We start from the raw sequence: 24,968 nt of genomic DNA, 5'->3' as shown, positions 1-24,968 counted from the left end.
AAGATATAAAAAGGAAGAAATAATTCCCACAATATGACCCAGGTTCAATCTGCCCCTTTTGCATGGAAATTTGTTGGGTGATCTTGGGCCAGTCATGCACTCAATGCTGCAGCCGTGTCTGACTGCCACCCCCACAGAGGCTTCCCAGCGACATGGGGAGGCTGGAAAAGTCAAACATCCTCTTCGCTGCTGAAAAGGCCAATGGACACTCTGCTCCAAACAGTAGCTTAAGTCCAAGGCATGGCCCGCTGCGGTAACACCAGCAAAGGCTGAGAGGGAGCTAACTGAGATTGCTCCTCCCTGGTCATGTCCGTGCTACACTGGCAGCAGTGGCAGGGGCCCTGGGATGCTGGTTCAATATCCAGCACTGCATTCCAGCACCAGGGAGGAGGCAATACCAGCCGCACACTGGCAGGATCATCCCTCCACTGGAATAAGTGCCCCATGGAAAGCATATCTGCCAGCGTTGCATTGTGCCACTCCCAAGAGCAAATTTGCCTCCGCCTTCGGATGGGGCTCTTAGTCTAACCTACCTCTCAGGGTTGTTGTGGGGATAAAATGGAGGATGAAGCATGATGTAAGCCACTTGGTTCCCATTGGAGAGGATGGTGAAAGATGAATGAAGTAAATAAATGACTTTTTGAAAACTAATGTTCACCCATGGCATCAAGGTCACCTTTTGTCTTGGCATGCTTCATTCGCGAATGCAGAGAAAAAAAAGCTAAACAAAAACATTTTAGCTAATATTGGCTTAACTTCAGCTTATTGGGATGGGAAGTGCAAAAAACCATTTTCACAATGGTAATGTATATATACAATCCAAGTGTTACTTGTGAACACTGACTCTTTCTGTACACTTTAAAACATTTTGAGGCAAGAAATTAAATGTTTCCGCTGTTTTTACCCCAGAACATTTTATTTGCATCCTCAAAACAATTTAAATGAATACCCTTTTAAAATGATTATTTCATTGAAACATTTTCAAAATGACAGAAGGTGCAAAGAATTGCAGCACTCTGCTGTGAAGCATAGAATCAACTTCTCAAACAAAAGGCGGGGTGGGGGGGGAGAAACCACAAAATGGTGTCCAGGAATCATTTGGAGGGGATGAGTATAGACATACATCGTGGTAAGGGATGGGGGGGGGGGGGTTGAAAAAGATTTCTTTTCAGAGATTTGTGCGGAAAGCCCCATGATTTGGAACAATCTACTCAAGGAGATGTCCCGGCTAATAATATATAAATAAAAACTATCAGCATAGGTATGAAAAAGCAGAAACTATTTTCATGAATATAGAACTGTATTCATCTTGACAGTGAGTTTCCGATAATTAAATAATTACAGGTGACTAGAAAGCTTCAAACAAACAAAAACGTATCAAACAAAAAGATGAACTTGCCTTGATATTGTCTTAAAGATTAGAAGAGGGAGAGACAGGCAGTCATATGGTTTATCCTGATATTTATTTTAATTGTTTATAAATATTCAGAATTGGCTGATTTAATGGTCTGCTTGTTTCCATAAATATACATCAGTGAATGGAAAACCCCTTCTATTAAGTTGTAATGTATTCTTTATGCAAATGTGGAATATTTTTCTTGAGGAGTTCGTAGGATGTGCTACAGTAAACACAATTATAGTTATGTGGCTTTATAAAGGAAACTGACTTTCTGTCAGATTTAACACTTTTTTAAAGCTTACGTCTGCAAGCTTTCCTTTCAACTTTTCAAATAAAATTAAAATTGAATATTTTTGGTTGCTTAAAAATGACTGCAGGTGATACGGCAGATGGAATTTATGATAATTTGCCTTTTAATGAGGAAAATATAGGCTCCTGCAACTTCTCACTAGTGTGAAAAAAATCTAATGCAAAGCAGATTTATTTCCCTTATATACATAGTTTATTCTCACATTGAACTTCATTCCCTCTGCCCTGAGCAATCACTATTGTTAATAAAAACTCACCATTAATCATTTGCAGAGTCCCCTTCCTTCCATGAACTTCTAATGTATTTGGAGTTAAGGATATGCTTGTAGGGTTTTCCCAGTCAGTTTGCATTATGCCCACAGTAGAAAAAAATTGTCCTGATTTTTCATTTTGCACTCATGTTTCCTCATCTTCACTAAAGAAATGCAGAACAGGCAGGTTTTCAAAAAGAATAAGAAACCTCAATCTTTTGGGTTGGTTCCACTCTGGATAATTTAATAGCATTTTCTACCAGTTTTTCTGTGATATAACAATTTTATTTGTTTAATTGAGTTACAGAAAATATTTTCATGATACTCAGTAGGAACAAAAACACAAACATTTATTCCTGAAAATGCTATAATACATCTTTTCAAGACCCAAAGTGTCATCATTCTTATTTATGTGGCACTGTACTCTGACATGTAACTGAAAACTGAGGCATGATTCAGACATAATGACAAACTGTACTTTGTCGTTATGTAAATAAGACTCGGGGATTCTCTGACTCACATTTTCTCTCTTCAGTCTGCTTTCTCCCTCACACAATGGAGGATGGGGCACTCACTTTGAGAGTCCATAGCTTTGGACCCCCTGGACCAAACTTTACAAAACCTGGGTGGTATCAATAAGAGACTCTCCTGATAATACATCCCATCTTCTATTAGCTCCCATTGGAAACAATGGAGGATGTGGGCACCTCCTTTGGGAGTCCATAACGTTGGACCCCCTGAACCAAACCTCACCAAATCCGGTTAGTATCATCAGGAGAGCCCCCCAAACAATCCCTGAAAGTTTGGTGCTGCTAGCCCAAACTGCGTCCCCTGCAGGCCAAAAACCGAAAAAGCACTAAAATGTTTTAAAAACCCACAAACGGAGGGGCGGAGCTTCGGACATGAATGTGGGGGTTCAAACCCGAGAACCCCCCCCCCCTTACCTATGTCCATGTCCCAGACAGGTCCTCATTCTCTGCTGTGTTGTATGTTTCAGGCTGTGAGCCATGGGCTAAGAGCCAAGAGTTCATGACCTGGAGGCCTTGCCTCAAGGCCATACCCAGCCTTTCATACCTGCCAACAGAAAGGAGACAAAAACTCAGGTAGAGGTTATGCAACTGGCAATCAATTCCTAGTATTCTTTCTCTGAGCTTGCATGGTACACAATAAGTATACATTCCACAAGTAATTGTGCTTCCTCCTTTCCCCCTTTCTCTGACAGCAACATCAATGCCAGTTTCCTGGGCAAAGCAACCAGACAGCGAAAAAGGGAGGAAAGTACTAGGAAGTGGAACTAACAGCCCAGAGGATGCCAGGCTCTCAGTAAGCAGTGGTCAGGAGATTGCTTCTAGTTTGCCTGGCTCTGCCTTTCCATCCATCTTCTCAACAGCTCTACCCAACTCCTATGCCAATATCTGGCAAAGCTGTTCATACTTGTTAGAGTCAAGGATGAGGAGACAAGGAAATTAGTGGGCATGCATTGTGGGCATCAAATTGCCCTCCAGTTCTTTACAGCAGGACAAGGCAGCAAAATTTCTATGGCTGGTAGCAGACACATATTCACTTTTCCTTTTACTAGAATTATTTCACCAGATGATCCAAGCTAGCCTGATCTCTTGGAAGCTAAGCTGCTTTGGTTCATTTTTGGCTTGGAGACCACCAAGGAAGTCCAGGGTTGCTAAACAAGGGCCACCAAGGAAGTCCAGGGTTCCTAAACAGAGGCAGGCAATTACTTCTTAATTTTTCATCAATGGCAATCTATACATAAATCACCCTTTGCCAAAAATGGCAATATAGACAGTTTCATCACTATTTGAAAAAGAATTTTGAGCACTGGTTGTGGTGGGTTTTCCGGACTATGTGGCCGTGGTCTGATGGATCCACCAGACCATGGCCACACAGCCCGGAAAACCCACCACAACCAGTTGAATCCGGCGGGGAAAGCCTTTGACAAATTTGATCATGACTCTTTTGAAGAGCCTGCTATCTCTGACCATCTTGAATTCATTCAGATGCTGTTATCATATTACAAAAACCATGTTTACTGGTAATGCACCAGAACTGAAGCATTTGAGACTCAAGTGGGTGGCAGAACTATTCTTAAGATAACAGGAGCTCAGTGGAGAACAAATAAGTATATCAGTTACACAGGACATTCGTTTCCAGTTGACGTAACAACAACAAAACTTAAACTGCTGAAATTCTTTTTGATCTAGGCGTTGCATCTTGCAGTACTTCTGGAAACAAAACCCAATATAGGCAAATTTACTCTGCTTGTTGTGCATTCAAGCACCCTGTGTTCTGAAAGTATCACAACTAACTAATCTGTTTCTGTTTAGGCTATTATTCATTTCATTTCATAATATTAATTGGCATAAAACTGCTATTCAGTATTGTTCATCCAGTCCTTGTCTACGTACCACTTAACTGAGATTTACAATAAAACCCCATATGGTCCTTTTGCATCAGTGATATTCCAGACCTTGCAAGCAACCAAAGAATGTCTTTTGACAGACATGAGGCATGAGGGGAAAACAATTCAAGCTAAACAGTATGGCTGCCAACATTTAGGTGGGTCTTGTTGATTTCCCAGAATAACGACTGATCTCCAGCCTGGAGAAAATGGCTGCTTAGAAAATGGGTTCTATGGTACCACATCCCTGTTCAAGCTCTTTCCCCTTCACAAACACCACCTACCCCAAACTCTGCCCCAAATCGCCAGGAATTTTCCAACCCAGAGATGGCGGCCAAATATACAGTCTACTTTTAACAATGTAACTGGAAGTTGTGATCAGGGTCGAATGATCTTGCAAACTGATACTGGATGCAGGAAATTGTGTGGATAAGGAAATACGGGGAAGATGCCCCAAGGGGTACAGTTTCCTACTTGGTGTTTTCTCCTCCCTTCTCCAGGCACAGTTGTTGGAAGAGAAAAAGGTGGCACATGCATGAAGCAGAATCATACGTACAGTGAGTTTTTCTTCCTATTTTAATTAAGGTTAACTAATTAAGTGACCGCTGAGGGGTGGGGGCGGAAAACTCAGATTTTGCACTGGGCTACATTTTCCCTAGATACGCCTCTGCAAAGATGTTCAGGAATACACAAAAGAGGGCTCTGCTGCCAGCTCCCTGCCTCTCTGGGGTCTCCCAAGAAGCCCAGTTAACCTGTACCAGTTGGGGGCAACAAGTGGGTTTAATCCTGCTGTGGGGGGGGGCTGTGCTTTGACCCACAATGGATGGGCGATGCTTTGGGGGCCCTTCCCCTTCCTGACCATCTCAGCCCCACGGAAAGGAAAGCCACAAAGCCCGAAATCCCAGAAAGGCCGCCAAGAAAGGGGCCAGGAAGCCATTTCCTTCCTACCCAGCCTCCCAAAATAAGAGAGGAGACTTTGCAGCACCGCCAGCCCCTTCTGAGTGAGTCAAGGGAGAGTTGCGGGGTAGATTGGGGAGAGGGATTGCTTAGGGTCAGATCCCCTGGGGGCTCCTCTTAGGACAAGTGAGGGGAAACATATGCCCCCCCCCCCGAAAGGGGAATAAGCTTTGGGGACCCTCCAGTCCTGGCTTTTCTCTGGGGCATTCACTGCATGTGCGAATGGGGTGTGTAACAGCACCCACTCCCTGAGGCAAGACAGAGGTCCCAAAAAGGGAGTGAAGCCTGTTGCTGAGGGTGGTTATTTTGGATAGCTGACTTTGGTGGCCTAAGGCACTCCCCTCAACTCACACACACACACACACACAAACACACACACACAGAGGCCTCTTAAACAGAAAATCCTTTGAGGGGACACTAAAGTATACATATAAAGCTGCCACCAGAAACTGAACCAAATGGACCGTATAGGAAGGCTTTTGAAAGCTTAAACACAAACTGGATTTTTATTTAACAGACTTCTCAGGATGATGGTTCAGAGAGGCACTCAAGCGTTACTTTAGGCAGATACTTCTTAGTGGTTTCAGAGCAGTTTCAGTAAGATGGCTTTCAGTACAGACTTTAGGGTTAAAACACACAGGTGACTCTGTAAGGGCAAACCTCCCACTCACGGTCCAGAACCCTCTCCTTAAACAACCACCCTTATCTCCAAAGGGGATTTTCACTGGCTTAGGAGGATCTCCATGTAATAGGTGTCTCTTTAGTCTCAGCAACTAGGCCTCTAGCCTCTGGTGCGCACTGATCCTTCCTCTCAGTCTCTCTGAGATCACTCAGAGGAATCTGGCCACCTAGCCTTCCTCTCGCCATCTCTCTGGCCTCTCTGCCACGAGACATGATCTATAGACTGACTCTGAGGAAATGACAGGAATCTCTTCATGTCACACCGCCTCTCAGTCTGCTTTCAAGACTCTCAATTCACTGTCTGCTTACTGACAGGCTTCCTGCTTTTATAGCAGACGGTGGCTACCAGCTATAGCATTACAGCCTAGCCAATCAGGCTGCGATCTGGCTGTTACTGTGCCTTTGCGAATTAGCTCCATAAAAGCCTAATCTGTCACAAGGGTCATTCGGACTGGCTGAGTTTACAGAGGACATCTCTACATTCAGGTAGGCAAAGCCCTGAGCAAAGAGCTGGGGTGTGTGTGTGAGAGAGAGAGGGGGGGGGGCTGATGGGTCAAGGCTGAGGAGGGGCAGGAGATTTGGGGGAGCCCACCCCATTACTTGTTGGCAGCCTTGTCCCAGCAGGCCTTTCCTTCCTTCCAGCTTAGCATGCAGAGCAATGCAATCGTCTCCTTTGCTCTTTGGGAAAATGAGGAAGAGCCCCCCTCCAATCCCTCTTCTTCTCTCTGGTGAAATCCTGGTCCTCGGAGTTATAGGTTGCTTTCCTCCTACCCTGGAAGTGCGAAGTCACTTTGACATTATGAACCAGAGAGAAAAGATCTCTTCAGGTTCAGCAGTGCCAGGGGCTGAATGGAAGAAAACATTGAAGGCCGCTGCTCAGCACCCCTCGGAGACATCAGTCTCTAATCTGATTCATACAGGCGGAGACAGCTTCCTGCAGTGCTAGCTTTCCATGTGCAGGGAATTTTCTGTGATGCAAAGGAATATTTGCTGTTGCCAGTTTCATGGCTGGAATCTCCCACCTGCCCCCTTGAGCCTGGCAGTCTAGTTTTTAGCTGTTAGTGTGTAGCTATGGTCTGTGCATCTTTACAGGACTGGCTTGACATAGGAAAGAAAACAGGCCCAAACTGGTATGTGTCAATTCTTGTTTCTCATACTTCATAACTAAAGTCCTTTGCCTTATGAACAACAACAACAAAAAGGTTGCTGGTCATTTTCATAAATGCACATGTCCCAAGGTGAAAGCACACAAAGACTTGAACTTCCTCAGTTTCTTAATTAAAAATATTTATTTGATACCGTCTTTGAATTAAATGGAAGTTACACTTTGTTGGGAGTGACCTTAGAGATATCAAGCTGAACATGGTGAGACACAATTTCTCATGTACGCACCCCCACACCTTGTGGGAGTTTCCACCTTCTGATCTTCAGGCATTATCAATGATTTAAGAGGTATCCTTTCTGAGACCCTGAACTGAAAATAGTAATTTTATTTATTCACAAAAGCCTCTGAGGGCAGAGAAGTCAGTCAAGCCTAGATGCTGAGCCTGCCACTCTGGGGGTAAAAGTAACCCCAAAAAGCCACCCCCCCCAAAGGGTTGCTGAGTTCCAGGTGGGGCCTGGAGTTCTCCTGGAATTACAGCTGATTTCCAGGCTCCAGAGATCAGTTTCCCTGGAGAAAACGGTAGCTTCAGAGGTGGAACACTATAACATCTGTGTATGAAACTGGTGTTCTGTTGCTGGTCATTTAAATTCTGCAAAAGCAGCAGGCCTTCTTTTGCTTTGATGCGTCAAAATGGGCATGGGAGAAGGGAACTTCTTCCTGCATTAGAGTCATACGCAGCCCCACCCTAAGACCCTGAATGCTTGTGGGGTGGAGCTATGAACTGGTGTCCAAGGCCTGCCCAGTACAGGAGAAGAAAATTTTCTGAAACATGTTGCCAGGATTCACAGTCCAGCAGCACCCCAGTATCCATGGAAACACTACTGGTGCCCACCAACCATTGCACAAAGTGACTCCCCTGCGACAGGGAGAGGGGCAGAGCATGCTGGTGAGGCCACACCTCTCGGTATCTGCCTCCTGCCCACCAAGCACAGAAGGCCAAATTCTCCCTCCAGCACTGGGGTTTGAGTGGGAGGAGCATCTTTTTGCCAGGCAAGTGAGTTACAGACCCCCAAGCAGCACAACAGAGACAAACACAAGGGCACAGTCGCAGGAGGCCTGGGCTCAGGTCCTAGTAAGGCCCTAGTAAGTATTTTGGTTTGTGCTCTGTCTCATCTACCATCTCCCTTATGTGGCATTGCCAGTATCCAGGTAGGACCTGGAGATTGCCTGGAAATTGCAATGGATTCATTTCCATATGTAAAGTAGCTCCTTTGGGAGGTGGACTCTAAGCCTTTATACCCTTCCCTCCCCTGGTTCCATCCCAAATTTCCAACCTAAAATGTGCAGTCTTGTATATTCAGAAGGGTGCATTGCCACCTTACCTCCTGTTCATCCCAGCAGCCGTTGCGCCCCATTCCAAATACAAACCATACCCCTGTCGAAATCCCACTCTGTGCCAGTGTCAGATTTATATGTGCCCTAGGAGGAAACCACTTAGGTGTGCATATGTCCTGACACATCCAAAGCCCCCGGGACAGGCCCTAAACTTAAACTAACCTCTTTCAAGAGCCAGAAATACAAGCCCCAAGGAGCACTTTTGTTTTCATCCAGTGTGTATCAGCATCACCTCTTTCTCGTGTTTTGCTTGTGTCCCTCTGCCCTTCATCTCCCCTGGAGAAGCCTTTTTTCATAGCCAACGGAGAAAGGCATCTTTTCAGAGTCGAAGGTGACTGAGTGGACAAAGAAGGAGATGGAACAACAGGACCCAGAAAGAGTGGGACATGGCAAGAGATCAAGGAAAGGCCCCCGTCCCATCCAAGCTGGGAGTGGTGTTGAATTCCGGGAGAGAGCTGTGCCGGAGATCTGGAATCAAGAGCCCCTGAACGTGGAAGTACTTTGCCGACGCTTCCGGCTGTTTGGTTACCATGATGCTGATGTGCCTCGAGAAGTTTGCAGCCATCTGCATGGACTTTGCAACCAGTGGCTGAAGCCAGAGAGGCACTCCAAGAAGCAGATCCTGGACCTGGTGATCCTGGAGCAGTTCCTGACCATCCTGCCCCCAGAAATGCAGCGCTGGGTTAGAGGGTGCAATCCGGAGACCAGTTCCCAAGCGGTGGCCCTGGCAGAGGGCTTCCTCCTGAGTCAAGCCGAGGAGAAGAGGCATGCAGAACAGGTGAGGGCTTTTCTTTCTGCTTCTAGGGAATTCCTCATCCCTCCAGATAATTCCCCAGGGTTGAAGGAAAACCCTACTAGGCCTGCTAATGGATAGGTGCAGAGTCTGTGAGTGGAGCAGGATGCATTCCTCAATGTCTTCCATTCTGTCACTTACCTGTCTCCCCCACTATTACTTCAGAGGTGGGATTCCCCCGTGAAGATCAAAACTACGTTCTCTGAGAGGGAAAGAGCTCCGTTGGAGGAAGGGCAGCATGACCAGGAACTTGTCCAATATGCTGTCTTACACGGTAAGGACTCATTGTTCCAGGACAGGATTAGAACACCCAGTGAATTTGATGTGTAGAGAGATCTGGTGAGGAAAAAAGTAAAATGCTTCTTCACACAACTTGTGACACTCATTGTTCATAGGAAGTGGAAGCTAATACTTTTTCTTCTGTGTGTGTGGCTCAGGGGAAGTAGACTCGGTGTCACACATCTTATTGCACTGTAAGTTACATAAAGGCGAAAGGGAGCTTTTAATCCAACCATTGTTAACCCGTCATGTATACTCATTTATAGATAATTCAGACACAAACTCTGTAAAAATACTATTAGAAGATCATGTTCCCTCTACATTTTAGAAGGTAGCCAAATTTGGTATACTGGTAAATAACAAGTGTAGATCACTATTAAGACAGAGAGCTGGATTGTGTGATGACAATTGTAGTAATACCTGAAATCAGTGTTATTAATGAATAGATTTTATATTGGATTTTATATTTTGGATTTTTGTACAAATGGAATCCTACGTACTGACTTGTATTCTGACTTTAAAATATTGGCTGGCCTAAAGGCCGTAATAATAAACTAACTTCTTCCATTTTTTCCTCCCTCACAGGCAGTGAAGAGACAACACTGATCCCTTCTGCTTGTGGAGGTGTGAAAACAGCTGCTGCACCTTCAGTCCAGGTAAGAGGGATAAGCAGGAAACAGCCTGGTTCCCCCTCTTTCTCTCAGGCAAGCTTTTCTCCTGCAGTTGGTGCTGAGGGGCAAGAGGCTGTAAATGCCACTCCTGATACTTAATCTGAGCTCTCCATAATGCAGCCTCCCAGAGTACCCTTTTTCAGCATCCTGTCTCTGCCTGACATGACCTCTGATGAGGGAATCTGCTTTTTCTTTCAGTCTCTGGTTTCCTTTGGGGAGGTGGCCGTGTATTTCAGAGAGGCAGAATGGACATTGCTGGATCCAGACCAAAGAGCTCTCTACGAGGGCGTGATGCTGGAGAACTACGAGAGCGTGGCCTCTCTGGGTAAGGAACTTTCATAGGTGTACATTTCTACCTTTGGGATGAGGCCTGAATCAAAATCCTGAACAGCAATACATTGTGTTGAGGCCTGGTCCATTACTTGCTCCCTTTTGGAGGCCTCGGGCTGTCGAGATCGCAGCGAAAGTGATATTCAGCGTGGCCAAGTAGAGTGGCCCAAGCCACCTGGTTTGCTCAGAACAGCTGAGGGCAGCTAGAGAGTGAGTCCTGGCAGGAGGCCAATGGGGGACTCAGAGGCCCACAGGACAACTCTGACAGGAGCCACATCCTAATTTCTCAATGGACAATCATAAGAAAGCACTTACCTCCAAATGAGATTAGGGTGATGCTCTCTGACTGTTGCCTGAGAGTTGAAAAAAGGGTCTAATTCCCGACTTTGCATTGGGTGAGCTTGGGCTCGTTCCAGTTCTTTCAGAACTCTGCCAGCCCCACCTACCTCACGAAGTGCCTGTTGTGAGCAGGGAAAGTAAGCTACTTTGAGGCTCATTAGTGTTGAGAAAAGTGTGGTGTTAAAATCTTCTCTTCTACTTGTCCTCTTCAATCATCAATAACAGAGATTGAAAAGAGCTGTGTGGCAAGTCAAATGTGAATGGTGGAGGAAGGATTCCTTGCCACTTTGCCCTCTGGGATAAGGTGTAGCCAGCAGCTCAGTTGTGAGGAAAGGTTCTGATAAAGGAAACATTCACCCATTAATGAGCAGTCCCTGATGGGTGAGTTGGCTTCTTGCCTAGTGCTGACTGGACCTTTTTCTTTCTTCCAGCAGCACAAGTAGAAAAGATAGTTGGAGGATTTGAGGGATTCTCTATGGGAAAAGCCAAGGATCAAGATTGCAAAGGAAACTTTGAGGACGGAGACAGACCAGAGAGTAAAGAGGGAAGCCATGCAGTACAGAGGAGAGACAAGCCCATTCTGTACAAAGGAAGAGGATTTTGTGAAGTCCCAGTCCAAGAAGTGAGATCAACCCCAACAAAAAAGAAGGAAGGCATCCATGCTAACCAGAGAAACCTCTCCAGGAAAAATGAAAAAGTGACCTTCAGAAAGACCTTCAGTAAGAACATCAGTCTTATTTCCGAGAGACAAATTCCCTCTGGAGAGAAACTGTACAATTGCATGAAGTACGTGAAGACCTTCAGTCAGAAATCAGCCCTTTCTTCACATCTAAGAATTCACTCAGGTGAGAAAGCATATAAATCATTACTTTGCAAACCAAACCATTCTGATGCAGCGGGTTTTCATGTCTTTTTAAATTGTGTATTAATGTACACTTTACTATACAGAAGCAAAAAAGCCACTGCAGTGTTTTGTCTGTGGATGGAACTTTAAGGAAAGATCAGATTTCCTTATGTGGGTGCTAACAGGATCCCTCTTTTTATTCCAGCAAGAGATGAGCAGTTGACTGAGGACCATGAGCAAGTGCATGAGCTATTGCCAGAGAAAGTGAAGAATGGAGATTTGAAAGGAAACGTCAGGAATCAAAGCAAACCAGAAAAACAGACAGAACGTCACATGGCTGAGAAGAGGGATGAATCCATTTCCGGCCAAGGACAGGATTGCCATGAAGTAATCCACACACTAGAGGAAACATATAAGTGCTTGGAATGTAGAATGAACTTCTCAGATCACAGTCAGTATGCAATCCATTTGCAAATACACAGTGGAAAGAAGATCCATCAATGTTTGGAGTGTGGCATGACTTTCCTTCGCAGAGCAAAGCTCCGGAGGCATCAGGGAACACATCAAGGAGAGAAACCTTCTAGTTCCTCAGACTGTGGCAAGAGCATTTCACAAAAGTCAGATTTTTTTCAACACCAAAGGACTCATTCAGGAAAGAAGCAAAGAGATTCAGTCATAGTAGCACTCTTCAACAGCACCAAAGAACTCACACAATCGAGAAACCTTTTCAATGCTCAGAGTGTGGAAAGAGATTCAGTCAAAGTGGCACTCTTCAATGGCATGAAAGTGAAGAATGGAGATTTGAAAGGAAACTTCAGGAATCAAAGCAAACTGGAAAGGGAGAAAGGAAGTCACATAGCTGAGAAGAGAGATGAATCCATTTTCAGCCAAAGTCAGGATTGCCATGAAGTAATCCACACAAATGAGAGACCTTTTGAATGCTCACAGTGTGGAAAGAGATTCAGTCAAAGTGGCACTCTTCAACAGCATCAAAGAACTCATACAAATGAGAAACCTTTTCAGTGCTCAGAGTGTGGAAAGAGATTCAGTCAAAGTGACCATCTTCAACAGCATCAAAGAACTCACACAAATGAAAGACCTTTTGAATGTTTCGAGTGTGGAAAGAGATTCAGTCAGAGTAGCAATCTTCAACGGCATCAAGCAACTCACACAAAAGAGAGATCTTCTGAATGCTCAGTGTGTGCAAAGAGATTCAGTCAGAGTGGCAATCTTCAACAGCACCAAAGAACTCACACAAATGAAAGACCTTTTGAATGCTCGGCGTGTGGAAGAAAGGGTCATGTACATATTCAAAAACACAGTATAATGAGAGCACAAAAATGCTTTCAATGTGGAAAGGTCTTCAGTTGCAGATCAAAGCTCCTTGTGCACCAAAGAACCCACACAGGAGAGAAACCTTTTGAATGCATAGAATGTGGAAAGAGATTCAGTCATAGTAGCACTCTTCAACGGCATCAAAGAACTCACACAAATGAGAAACCTTTTCAGTGCTCAGAGTGTGGAAAGAGATTCAGTCAAAGTGGCCATCTTCAACAGCATCAAAGAACTCACACAAATGAGAGACCTTTTGAATGTTTCGAGTGTGGAAAGAGATTCAGTCAGAGTAGCAATCTTCTACAGCATCAAACAACTCACACAAAAGAGAGATCTTTTGAATGTTCAGTGTGTGCAAAGAGATTCAGTCAGAGTGGCAATCTTCAACAGCACCAAAGAACTCACACAAATGAAAGACCTTTTGAATGCTCGGCGTGTGGAAGAAAGGGTAATGTACATATTCGAAAACACAGTATAATGAGAGCACAAAAATGCTTTCAATGTGGAAAGGTCTTCAGTTGCAGATCAAAGCTCCTTGTGCACCAAAGAACCCACACAGGAGAGAAACCTTTTGAATGCATAGAGTGTGGAAAGAGATTCAGTCATAGTAGCACTCTTCAACGGCATCAAAGAACTCACACAAATGAGAAACCTTTTCAGTGCTCAGAGTGTGGAAAGAGATTCTGTCGAAGTGGCCATCTTCAAGAGCATCAAAGAACTCACACAAATGAGAGACCTTTTGAATGTTTCGAGTGTGGAAAGAGATTCAGTCAGAGTAGCAATCTTCAACGGCATCAAGCAACTCACACAAATGAGAGACCTTTTGAATGTTTCGAGTGTGGAAAGAGATTCAGTCAAAGTGGCACTCTTCAACGGCATCAAAGAACTCACACAAATGAGAGACCTTTTGAATGCTCACAGTGTGGAAAGAGATTTAGTCAAAGTGGCAGTCTTCAAGAGCATCAAAGAACTCACACAAATGAGAGACCTTTTGAATGCTCAGAGTGTGGAAAGAGATTCAGTCATAATAGCAATCTTCAACGGCATCAAGCAACTCACACAAAAGAGAGATCTTTTGAATGCTCAGTGTGTGCAAAGAGATTCAGTCAGAGTAGCACTCTTCAACAGCACGAAAGAACTCACACAAACGAGAAACCTTTTCAGTGCTCAGAGTGTGGAAAGAGATTCGGTCGAAGTGGCAATCTTCAACGGCATCAAAGAACTCACACAAAGGAGAGACTTGTTGAATGATCTGAGAGTGAAAGGAAACTCAGTCTGAGTGGTACTCTTCAGCAACATGAAAGAACACAGGGGAGAACCCTTACATATACTTGGAATGTGGAAAGAGATTCAGTCAGAGGGGTGGTGTTGAACAGCATCGAAGATCCACACAGGGGAGAAACGTTTTGTGTGTTCAAAAAATGGAAAGAGATTGAAGATAAGCAATGTAAAGAAAGAACAAGAGATTATATTTTAAATGAGAAAGGAAGTATTTTACTTTATGTCACTTTATATGTAGTGTATAATTTTTACAGATTTTTTCTCTTCCTCATTTTTTCTTTTCTTTTTTCTCATTTTGATAAAAAAATTCTGTTTTTTCACTATTGAGTCAGAAATTGTAACTTTTCACGTTTTCTCATTTTTCGTACAAACATTTATAGATACATGTAAAAAGGCGACTGCTAGATCAAGAGTTTCAAGTTCTGCAGGACAAGGCAAGAAGCAATTGCTCCCCCCTCTTTTTTAACATCAAATTTAAAATCAATCACATGGCAGATTATTTGAGTTTACTTCAGGAACCCAAGCATAGATGGATAATCACTAGGGCTCGTTGTAACTCCTTCCCTTGCTCTATGCTACAAGGAAGGGTTCCAAAGAATCGACCTGCAAGAGCGGAAATGTCCTCATTGTATCACAGCAATACAAACTATGGAACATATATTGCTTGACTGCCCCAAATACGAGGGATCTAGGACCAGACTCTTTGCTCTTTGTCCTGTAATCTCTGTTGTGGGGAAGATTACGTTTCTACTAAATAATTCTGCCTCCGAGATTTTAACTTTTGTAGCTAGGTTCCTTATAGAAACTTTGGAATGATTACCTGCGATGGTTTGGACAATGTTGGCTGTTATATGGATTCTATGCCTAATAAAGGTTTCTCTCTCTCTCTCTCTCTCTCTCTCTCTCTCTCTCTCTCTATCTATCTATCTATCTATCTCTATCTCTCTCTATCTCTATCTCTCTATCTCTCTAGAAATGGTTATGTATTGAATTGTAACAAAAGTTTCTGTTTTCTTATAATGTTATTATAAATTATATTGCACTTTTTAAAAATAAAATTAAAAATTTGTGGAAAGAGATTTAGTCAGTCTAGCAATCTGGCCCAACACCTAAGAACCCAGACACAGGAAAAACCTTTTCGAGTGCACAGTGAACCCAGAAACTGGAAAAACTTTTTCTCCCCCTCAGCTGAGGCACCCCAATGTCATCCCCCATCTTCTCATTGTTTCTTTTGAAGAGAACCCCTTATAAATCCTGAAGTAGAGTGGGCATATCTTTGGGATAGATTTGAGAGAGTCCATCTGCCTGCCATGGGCAGAGAACATTCCATTACAGAGGCAGGAGGTCACCAGGACTTTTATATAACTCTCCCCAGTTCCATAGCCTGTGAACAGTGGGCCTTTCCCCACTTTTCCTGCTGCCGCCGTCACTGCGCGCTGCTCTGAGTGCGCGGCATCCGGGCGTCCCAACGACCCCGCGCTCTGCGCAGGGTCATCCAAAGGCGCCGTTTTCGCCAGCGCCAGGGATGCCACGTACTGAGGGCGCGCAAGAGCGGCAGCGTCGGGGCAGCTGCGCTGTTGCCGCCCCTGACGGGGGGAGTGCAGTGGGACCCCGCGCTACTTGCGGAGAGTAGCGCGGGGCTTAAGGTAAGTGGGGAAAGGGCCTGTGATATATCTACTTCAAGAGTATTTCATTAATACAAAACAAGATCATTTCCAGTTAATGGGCAATGAGATCATAATGGAAAGAGATTCAGTCAGAGTATCAATCTTCAACAGCATCAAAGAACTCATACAAAAGAGACCTTTTGAATGCTCAGTGGATGGGCGATGCTTTGGGACCCTTTCCCCTTCCTGACCATCTCAGCACCACGGAAAGGAAAGCCACAAAGCCCGAAATCCCAGAAAGGCCGCCAAGAAAGGGGTCAGGGAGCCATTTCCTTCCTACCCAGCCTCCCAAGGTGGGAAAGGAGACTTTGCAGCACCGCCAGCCCTTTCTGAGTGAGTCAAGGGAGAGTTGCGGGGTAGATTGGGGAGAGGGATTGCTTAGGGTCAGATCCCCTGGGGGCTCCTCTTAGGACAAGTGAGGGGAAACATATGCCCCCCCCCCGAAAGGGGAATAAGCTTTGGGGACCCTCCAGTCCTGGCTTTTCTCTGGGGCATTCACTGCATGTGCGAATGGGGTGTGTAACAGCACTCACTGAGGCAAGACAGAGGTCTCAAAAAGGGAGTGAAGACTGTTGCTGAGGGTGGTTATTTTGGATAGCTGACTGTTGGCCTAAGGCACTCCCCTCAACTCACACACACACACACACACACACAACAGAAAATCCTGTGAGGGGACACTAAACTATACATATAAAGCTGCCACATCAAATGGAATGTATAGAGAGGCTTTTGAAAGCTTAAACACAAACTGGATTTTTATTTAACAGACTTCTCTTCTCAGGATGATGGTTCAGAGAGGCACTCAAGCATTACTTTAGGCAGATACTTAGTGGTTTCAGAGCAGTTTCAGTAAGATGGCTTTCAGTACAGACTTTAGGGTTAAAACATGTACAGGTGACTCTGTAAGGGCAAACCTTCCACCCATGGTCCAGAACACTCTCCTAAAACAGCCACCCTTATTTCCAAAGGGAATTTTCACTGGCTTAGGGGACCTTCCAATCAGGCTGCGATCTAGCTGTTACTGTGCCTTTGCAAATTAGCTCCATAAGAGCCTAATCCGTCACAAGGTGCATTCAGACTGGCTGAGTTTACAGAGGACATCTCTACATTCAGGCAGGCAAAGCCCTGAGCAAAGAGCTGGTGTGTGTGTGTGTCTCCATTTGGGGCTGAAATCCTCACAGTGAGGACTCAAGGGAAGGAAAGGTGAAATGTAGGACTAGGATCTTTTAGCCAGGAGTCAAAGCTTAGAGAAAGGAATGGGGGATGCAATGAATGGGGAGACGAGCCCCCTTTGTTAGGCACAGGAAAGGGGTCCTGTGTTCAGAGCTAAGGCTCTGTCCGGTTACTCACAAATAACCATCCATAAGCTTCTTCAGTGTTCAGAGTTTTATTGTTTCAATTCTGCGCAGAAGAGGGAACTCTCCTATGTTAGCAACAGGGAGGAGGTTCAAAGGGGCTGTTGCTTGCGTAACATAATTTATAGTTACAAAAACATACCTCCCCGTTCCTTGCTCATTGGGTTGAGTCAAGTAGACGTACAGACCTGGTCATCTTATCCCACCTCTTACCACACCTTTCCATCCCATATTCTTAATGTAACTTGAGTCTAAAAACACCTCATGTACAAAGTTTCTATAGCAATCAAGTCTTCTGCTAACTCTTATCTATTTTGTGAACATCTTGCTAGCTAATCTCTACTGAGAGGCCCCGTTCCTTTCAACTTTAAGGCTTGTGCCAGGCTGTTCCTTGGCAGCCCTTGCATTCCTCTGTGTTTACCTGATTTTCAGCAAACTCAATAGTACAGGCCCCATCAGTTTCGTTAGCTAAGATGAGTTTATGTAACGTCCTCCACCCTTTGTGCAGGCTACTATATGTGTGTATATATATATATATGGCTTAAAACACTGTGAACTATATATGTGTACATATCAATCCATCCTTTTCCTTTTCCATACTGTTTTAAGCCACTAAGGCTTGCATTTACATAATTGTATTATGTTTCTCTGCGTTGACTTGGTGCTCCTCTAAAATAAGTGTGCTTTTCTGTGACTAGAGCCATTGAACCTTGCCACGTGTAGAATGTGCACAGCTGCCCAAAAGTGATAAACATTGCATACAAATACATATAATAATCCATTACTATCACCATTAAAATAAACATAAAGACATTTTTCAACCACAGATAAGAAATTCAATTAGTAAGCCACCCAACCCATCTCTCAAGCAGAAAAAGACTCTCTAGAGCATACCCAACTTTTTGAAACATTTGCCACTAATAACATTAACCTTACTACTTTATGAAACTCATTATTGTAACATCCTGCCTACACCGGGGAAAGGTAACCCTCACATCACTAATATAATGCATGTACTATATGACACCACTTATATTAAAAGAATTAATTACAATATTGCCACCCATTTCACCAATTAGAGTACTGTAGGCCTCAGTCCTGATACCTCTACCACCCGTTACTCAAAAATCTATTAGTCTCAGAAGCTCAGGAGAGCTTCTTTTCTCTCCATTTCGCATAATACTTGATAACACCGAAGTGCACCCTCCCCACTATCCTAGAAAACTCCTATCTCTCCCATTTCTACACAAAGTCCTTCATTTTTCAAAATCAAGAGTCCAATAAGGAAGTCAAAGGGGTTTTAAGAAATTAAAGAACAAAGTTCTGCTTAATTTATTCTCTGAAGTATCAAAGGAGTTGTCTTCTTATATAGTTTTCAAAGCTGTGTCCAATGTCCTGAAGTTAAATATTAAAATTTAAGTTCGGAGTTTGTTGTATCCTGAAGCCTTTCTTCTCAAGGTCAGTTTAAACAGCTGGTCTGGATGCATAACAGCAGTTCAGGCTCAAGAGGCAATGAAGCTTTGTCCCGTATATAATGCGCCCATCCACGTTCTGTCCTTACTGATACCTCTGTCGTCAACAGCACTTAATAAGGCCCGTCCCACTTTGGCTCTAAGGACTCTTCCTTCCAGTGCTTCAACAGGACCCAGTCTCCAGGCAAGAACTTATGAACTGGACTCCCGTGGCGGGATCTGGTGTAATAAAGCCGCCTGCCGTAAAACAAAACAAAAACAAAGGCCAGACCAGCAGCATATTTCCTAATAAACAATCATTGATTTCAGAAATTACCCCCTCATGTGGTAAGATGACATCCCATACAAAAATGCTGCACATCACTTAAAAAGCAAAAAATATAATCCCATGGTTATGTTTAAACTCTGAATAAACTAAAAGAAGGATTTTTATTTAAGGCAAACTCTTCCTTAACTTGGCCAGAATTTGCTTGACTATATTTACCCATGTTCCAATTTCTATTTTTCCCAACTTTTCTTTATATATATTTCATAATTACATACTCCTTGACCTTTCCCCCTATATTACTTTCAAAAAACTATATATATATTTAATACATTTTACAAAAACACAAACCCTTTTTCCCCTTACAAATTTTATAATTTTTACACAATTATCTATCCTATCTCTCATTATAAAACTTTATCAAAAACATTTATTGTTGTTTTCCAACACACTAATACCCCTAGTGGCTTACCCCAAGCAGCACCAAACAGGCTACTGCTCTACCAACCCACCTAAGACCATCTCCCATAAACCACACCCTTGATTCTAGAGCAACTTCCCTTTCCCCTTCTATCCTAGAATCCTTTTTTTCCCCAAAAAAAGTATGACACTCCCTAAAAGCATTCCATCCTGGAATTTTTTTTAATTTTTGTAATGCCTAATTCAATTCCCAATTACATGAAAGCTTCGCATAGGAGAATTTGGAGCTGACCAGAGTATTAAGAGCAGAATCTCCCCTGCCTCCAAAAAATTTTACTTGTTTCCCCATCCACTACTGCAAACCCATTGTGCCTTTTCCCTTTATTACCCTAGAAAACCCATTTAAAAACAGTCACCCTCCTTTGTGCTATTAAGTGTCCCAAATATTTTTCTTCCCTTTCCACTTGGTCAGCCAAAATTTCAGAGTTACTTGTTTGATGCCCTTTAACATATAGCACTGATACTTGGCCTGGGAGTTCTAGAGCTTCTAGAACTTTTTCAACTAACTGTTCGTGTGCCAAAGATTTCCCCTTTGTATTCAAAAGACCCCTTTCCTTCCATAATTTCCCAAAGGTCTGAATAACCCCATATGAATATTTTGAATCTGTATAGATATTTACATTCCCATTTCTTCCTCTAACTGCAATGCTCTCCACAGTGCATATAATTCACATGCCTGGGGCTGACCAACCAAGGGGGCCAGGAACCTTGCTCTAGAATTTCAGTTCCATGAAAAACTGTATATCCATTATATCATTTCCCCTCTACCATTCGAGAAGAGCCATCGATGAACAAATCTGCTCTCCTTCAATGGGATCTTCCTCCAAGTCCCATCTTGTTTTAGTTTGATAGTGTGTCAATTCTAAACAGTCATGGCCAATTCCTACTTCTATGCTCCCATCTACTTGCAGGAAAGATGCTGGGTTTACTCTTGAGTCTGTGTTTAACACTAAATCTGTTTGTTCCAGTAACACAGCCTCATATTTGAGCAACCGAGCATCTATCATGAATTTCTTGGCAGTTTGAGTCAACAGTGTTTTAACCTGATGCGAGGTAGTCACGTCTAAAGCCCCTCCCAAGGTTAATTTTCGTGCCTCTTGTACCATGTGAGCTGTTCTCATGTGAACATCCACCCACAAATGAAAAACCTTTTTCCAATTTGGAAGTCCTAAAGCTGGACTTGATACCAATTTTTCTTTTAGTTTAGTAAAGTTTTGAATAGTTTCTTCTTCCCAATTTAACTATTCAGGTTAATTTTGTTGTAATTTAAAATATAAGGGCCGAGTCAATGCGGCATAATCTAAAATCCAAATCTGGCAAAATCCTACCAGCCCTAAAAAGGCTCTTAACTGTCTCTTTGTTTAAGGTAGAGGTATTTGAAGCACCGTTTGACTTCTGGCCAGGTCAATACTTCTTTTCCCTCCCCTAATCACATGCCCTAAATATTTAACTTCTTCCTCTGCCAATTGTACCTTACTTTTTGATACCCTTAGTCCTTGTTCAACAAGAAAATTTAAAAGTAACACTGTAGCCTCCTCAACTTTCACCTTTTTCCCTCCAGTCAATAACAAATCAACGTAAGTGATTAGGGTAATTTCTGGGGGCTTTTCCCACCCTCCTCTTTTTAACATTTTCAATGTATGTCCCCCCCTTCTTTTAGTACCATGAGAAAGAGAGAAAAAATTTCTCTTTGTCAACATTCCCCCCCCACGCATAATTTTATAAACTTCAATCATATCTCCCCCTTCAAACGTCTCTTCTCTAAACTAAAGAATCCCAAACACTGCAGCCTTTCCTCATAAGGAAAGTGCTCCAATCCCTCAATTATCCTCATTGCCTTGTTTTAACATACACATAACTTAAATAAGAAAAATAATTGCTTGAGCCAGATTGCCTTTCACCCCCCCCCCTTTCTAAGTGGAGCTGGCAAACCAAAAGATTGCCCTTCATCTCACAGTTAGGAAAGGGTTAATCCTTTATCTCTCCTTTTTCTTCAGGCATGCAGCCTGCTATCTCATCTTACGTAACTCAATACAGCTTGTTCTCCCTGAACAATTTGGAAGCAGACAGCCTGTCAGGAAATACTGCGTTCGTTCCTGGAGGCTCTACTCTTCACTTTAAATCTGAAATTTAAAATTTTAAAAAGTGCAAACATGTGCCCCAGTTTCCCCTAGTTTTTCCTGCAGCTATTAAAAACTGGTTCCTGATACTAAAACCTCTGTTTGAAATTTTTGGGGTCTTTGGAAACTGGGTACAAGGCTACATTATCTTTAAAAACACTAGGTTCAAATTTCTTAAAATTTCTTAAAACTACTATGCCATTCATATTTTGTTACATTACTGAAACATGTCATTTCATTAAGGAAACTGACTAACTCAGCCCCCTTTCCATCCTGTTACTTTAACTTACTCAAAACATACTTTTATTACCTCAAAAACACATTTGCTTTCTCCTAATTAATGTTGCAACATTTTAGCTCCCCTCTCCCATTTGCCCCTGTAAATAAGGACTGAGGACCAGCCTCATGTTATCCTTTTTACAATTTATGTTTTATAAATGTCCATCCTATTTTCAATTTACTTTCTTATTTAACTGCCATCATAGATTCATCTTTAAACATCATTCTGCTTCCCCCTCCTTTCTGCATTTTATACTCTGATTCCTTCTCGAGGCAGAGGGTTGTTTATTCCAAGGGTTGCCGCCCCCTTTTCTTCCTCTCTCTGCCTCTTTCTCATTTTCCACATTCCTTAAACTAAAAACTCTTTGGCCGTTTCCGCACGGCCAGGAGGCGCCCCCACGCCGGCAAGAGTGCTGCCGGCGTGGGGGCGCAAGCCCGCTCGCCGCATGGCTTGGTAGTGGAGTGAGGCCAACAGGCGGCAGGCGGCTCCGCTGTGGAGCCGCCTCTTTACTCAGCCCCACTCACGGTGTCCTCCTGCATTGATAAGCCTGCTGGCGTGTAGCCCATGCGCTGCCCTCCGACCCTGGAGGTGGGAGGGACGATGGAAGGTGAACTCGGCACCAACAAGCGACGAGGAGGACACGTGAGTGGAGCGGGGACGGGGAGACAGCGTCTTCCGGCCTTGATTCGCTTACCAGCGCCAGCGAGAGCGCTTCCTCAACAACAACCGCTTTAAAGGTTGTTGTTTAGAAGCTGACCTGGCGCCACCCTGGGGGGAAGGGGCGCAGTCAGATGCGCTGCTGCGTTTGCAGCAGCGGCAACGGCTGACCTGGAGGCGGCGTTTTTACCGCTCCAGGGCGTGGATTCAATTGGCCGTGCGGAAACGGCCTTTGCTTCTCCATGCCTCTAGTCTCTGTAACTAAACAGAAACGTTAACATTCTCTTGTATGGGGGCAGCTGCAGCTCCCCCCTCTTTCAGTCCCCGCGTACGGCTAAACAGCCTCTCTCTCTCACACACAAACATGATCGAACCACTGAGTAGGATTTTCCTCCCTCTCCTGTTTTAAAATATTGCTCTAAAAGCATTTTTACTTTTTACTTAGAACAGCCTGTTTTAATCCTTTTTATCAACAATATTTTCTTAAAATAAAAGAGCTCTAGAAATTAGCTAAACTCACAAAAGAAAACTTTAAATACAATAGACTTTTTACACTCTTGGCTAGCCATTTAAACTTTTAATTCCATACCTTTAAAACAATAGGTCATCTTGGTCCCACTGACCTCAACCTTATTGCCAGGGGGGTCTCCGGGGGTACAGGTGGTCGCCCATATGCCTTACCACTCAACAACCTCCCATCTAGAACCTCTGAAAGAGCGTACCCTTTCCTCCCTTTATTCTACCATTGCACTAGTGCCTTAAGGGGGGTCTGAGGGGCCGTGCCCCTGTCTTGGACCTCTGAGAAGGCATCCCTCCTCCTCCCTCTCCTGTGTAGTGTATTTCAATAACCACTACTCACCAACTTGTCCCTGTTTCAGGACCTACTCCAGGATATTCCCTGTTTCAGGAATCCTTGCTCCAACTGTTACCTTCAGGATAGTCCTATTTCAGGAATCCTTGCTAAAAGTCTGAGGACTGAAGAATTGACTCTAAAAGTTGTCGAGTCTTCAATTCTGATGCTGAGCTGCAGAATGAACAGTGGCCCTGTCCACCTAAAGGCCCGCAGAACTGTCAAACCAGAGCTAGATCAGATTGAATTCCCGATGCGGGCCCGCAATTGTTAGGCACAGGAAGGGGTCCTGTGATTCAGAGCTAAGGCTCTGTCGGTTACTCACAAAAATAACCATCCATAAGTTTCTTCAGTGTTCAGAGTTTATTGTTTCCAATTCTGCGCAAAGGGGAACTCTCCTATGTTAGCAACAGGGAGGAGGTTCAAAGGGGCTGTTGCTTGCGTAACATAATTTATAGTTACAAAAATATACCTCCCCGTTCCTTGCTCATTGGGTTGAGTCAAGTAGGCGATACAGACCTGGTCGTATCCACCTCTTACCACCTTTCCATCCCATATTCTTGATAATGTAACTTGAGTCTAAAAACACCTCATGTACAAAGTTTCTATAGCAATCAAGTCTTCTGCTAACTCTTATCTATTTTGTGAACATCTTGCTAGCTAATCTCTACTGAGAGGCCCCGTTCCTTTCAACTTTAAGGCTTGTGCCAGGCTGTTCCTTGGCAGCCCTTGCATTCCTCTGTGTTTACCTGATTTTCAGCAAACTCAATAGTACAGGCCCCATCAGTTTCGTTAGCTAAGATGAGTTTATGTAACGTCCCCCACCCTTTGTGCAGGCTACTATTTGTGTGTGTATATATATATATATATATATATATATATATATATATATATATATATATATATATATATATATATATATATATATATATATATATATATATATATATATATATATGTATATATATATATATATATATATATATATATATATATATATATATATATATATATATATATATATATATATATATATATATATATATATATATATATATATATATATATGTATATATATATATGTATATATATATATGTATATATATATATATATATATATATATATATATATATATATATATATATATGGCTTGAAACACTGTGAACTATATATGTGTACATATCACCTTCTCCCCCCCACACTTCTCACAATCCTTCTTGATCCAGAAAGACACACAAACAGCAAAGTCCTCCAAGAAGGAAAGAGCCATAGGAATGAAGCCCTGCAAGAGACATGAACAGAAAGGGACATTTTAGCTGCTCTAGACTGGAGAGGGGCTGATGGATCAATACTACTTGGAGGGCAGAAGGAGATTTGGGGGAGCCCACCCCATTCGCTTTGACCCCTCTGCTTGATGGCGAAGCCTTGTCCCAACTTGG

General features: G+C 43.3%; 1 protein-coding gene across 1 annotated transcript in view; it reads left to right on the top strand.

Moving 5' to 3' along the window:
- Positions 1 to 21,755, top strand: part of LOC125426208 (zinc finger protein 420-like) — a 32,437-nt gene extending 10,682 nt beyond the window's left edge. Inside the window, exons 3-10 of the mRNA XM_048484464.1 lie at positions 4,873 to 4,929; positions 8,796 to 9,288; positions 9,469 to 9,577; positions 10,168 to 10,238; positions 10,452 to 10,578; positions 11,354 to 11,767; positions 11,972 to 12,799; positions 21,619 to 21,755. Of these exons, the coding sequence (XP_048340421.1) occupies positions 8,866 to 9,288; positions 9,469 to 9,577; positions 10,168 to 10,238; positions 10,452 to 10,578; positions 11,354 to 11,767; positions 11,972 to 12,799; positions 21,619 to 21,755 (2,109 nt within the window). The 5' untranslated portion in view covers positions 4,873 to 4,929; positions 8,796 to 8,865. The remainder of the gene's footprint in view (positions 1 to 4,872; positions 4,930 to 8,795; positions 9,289 to 9,468; positions 9,578 to 10,167; positions 10,239 to 10,451; positions 10,579 to 11,353; positions 11,768 to 11,971; positions 12,800 to 21,618) is intronic.
- The last annotated feature ends 3,213 nt before the right edge of the window (positions 21,756 to 24,968 follow it).

Source organism: Sphaerodactylus townsendi, linkage group LG02, assembly GCF_021028975.2.
Source record: "Sphaerodactylus townsendi isolate TG3544 linkage group LG02, MPM_Stown_v2.3, whole genome shotgun sequence".
NCBI lineage: Eukaryota > Metazoa > Chordata > Lepidosauria > Squamata > Sphaerodactylidae > Sphaerodactylus > Sphaerodactylus townsendi.
Note: the sequence above shows the minus strand (reverse complement) of the source record. Positions and strands in the feature narration are given on the sequence as shown.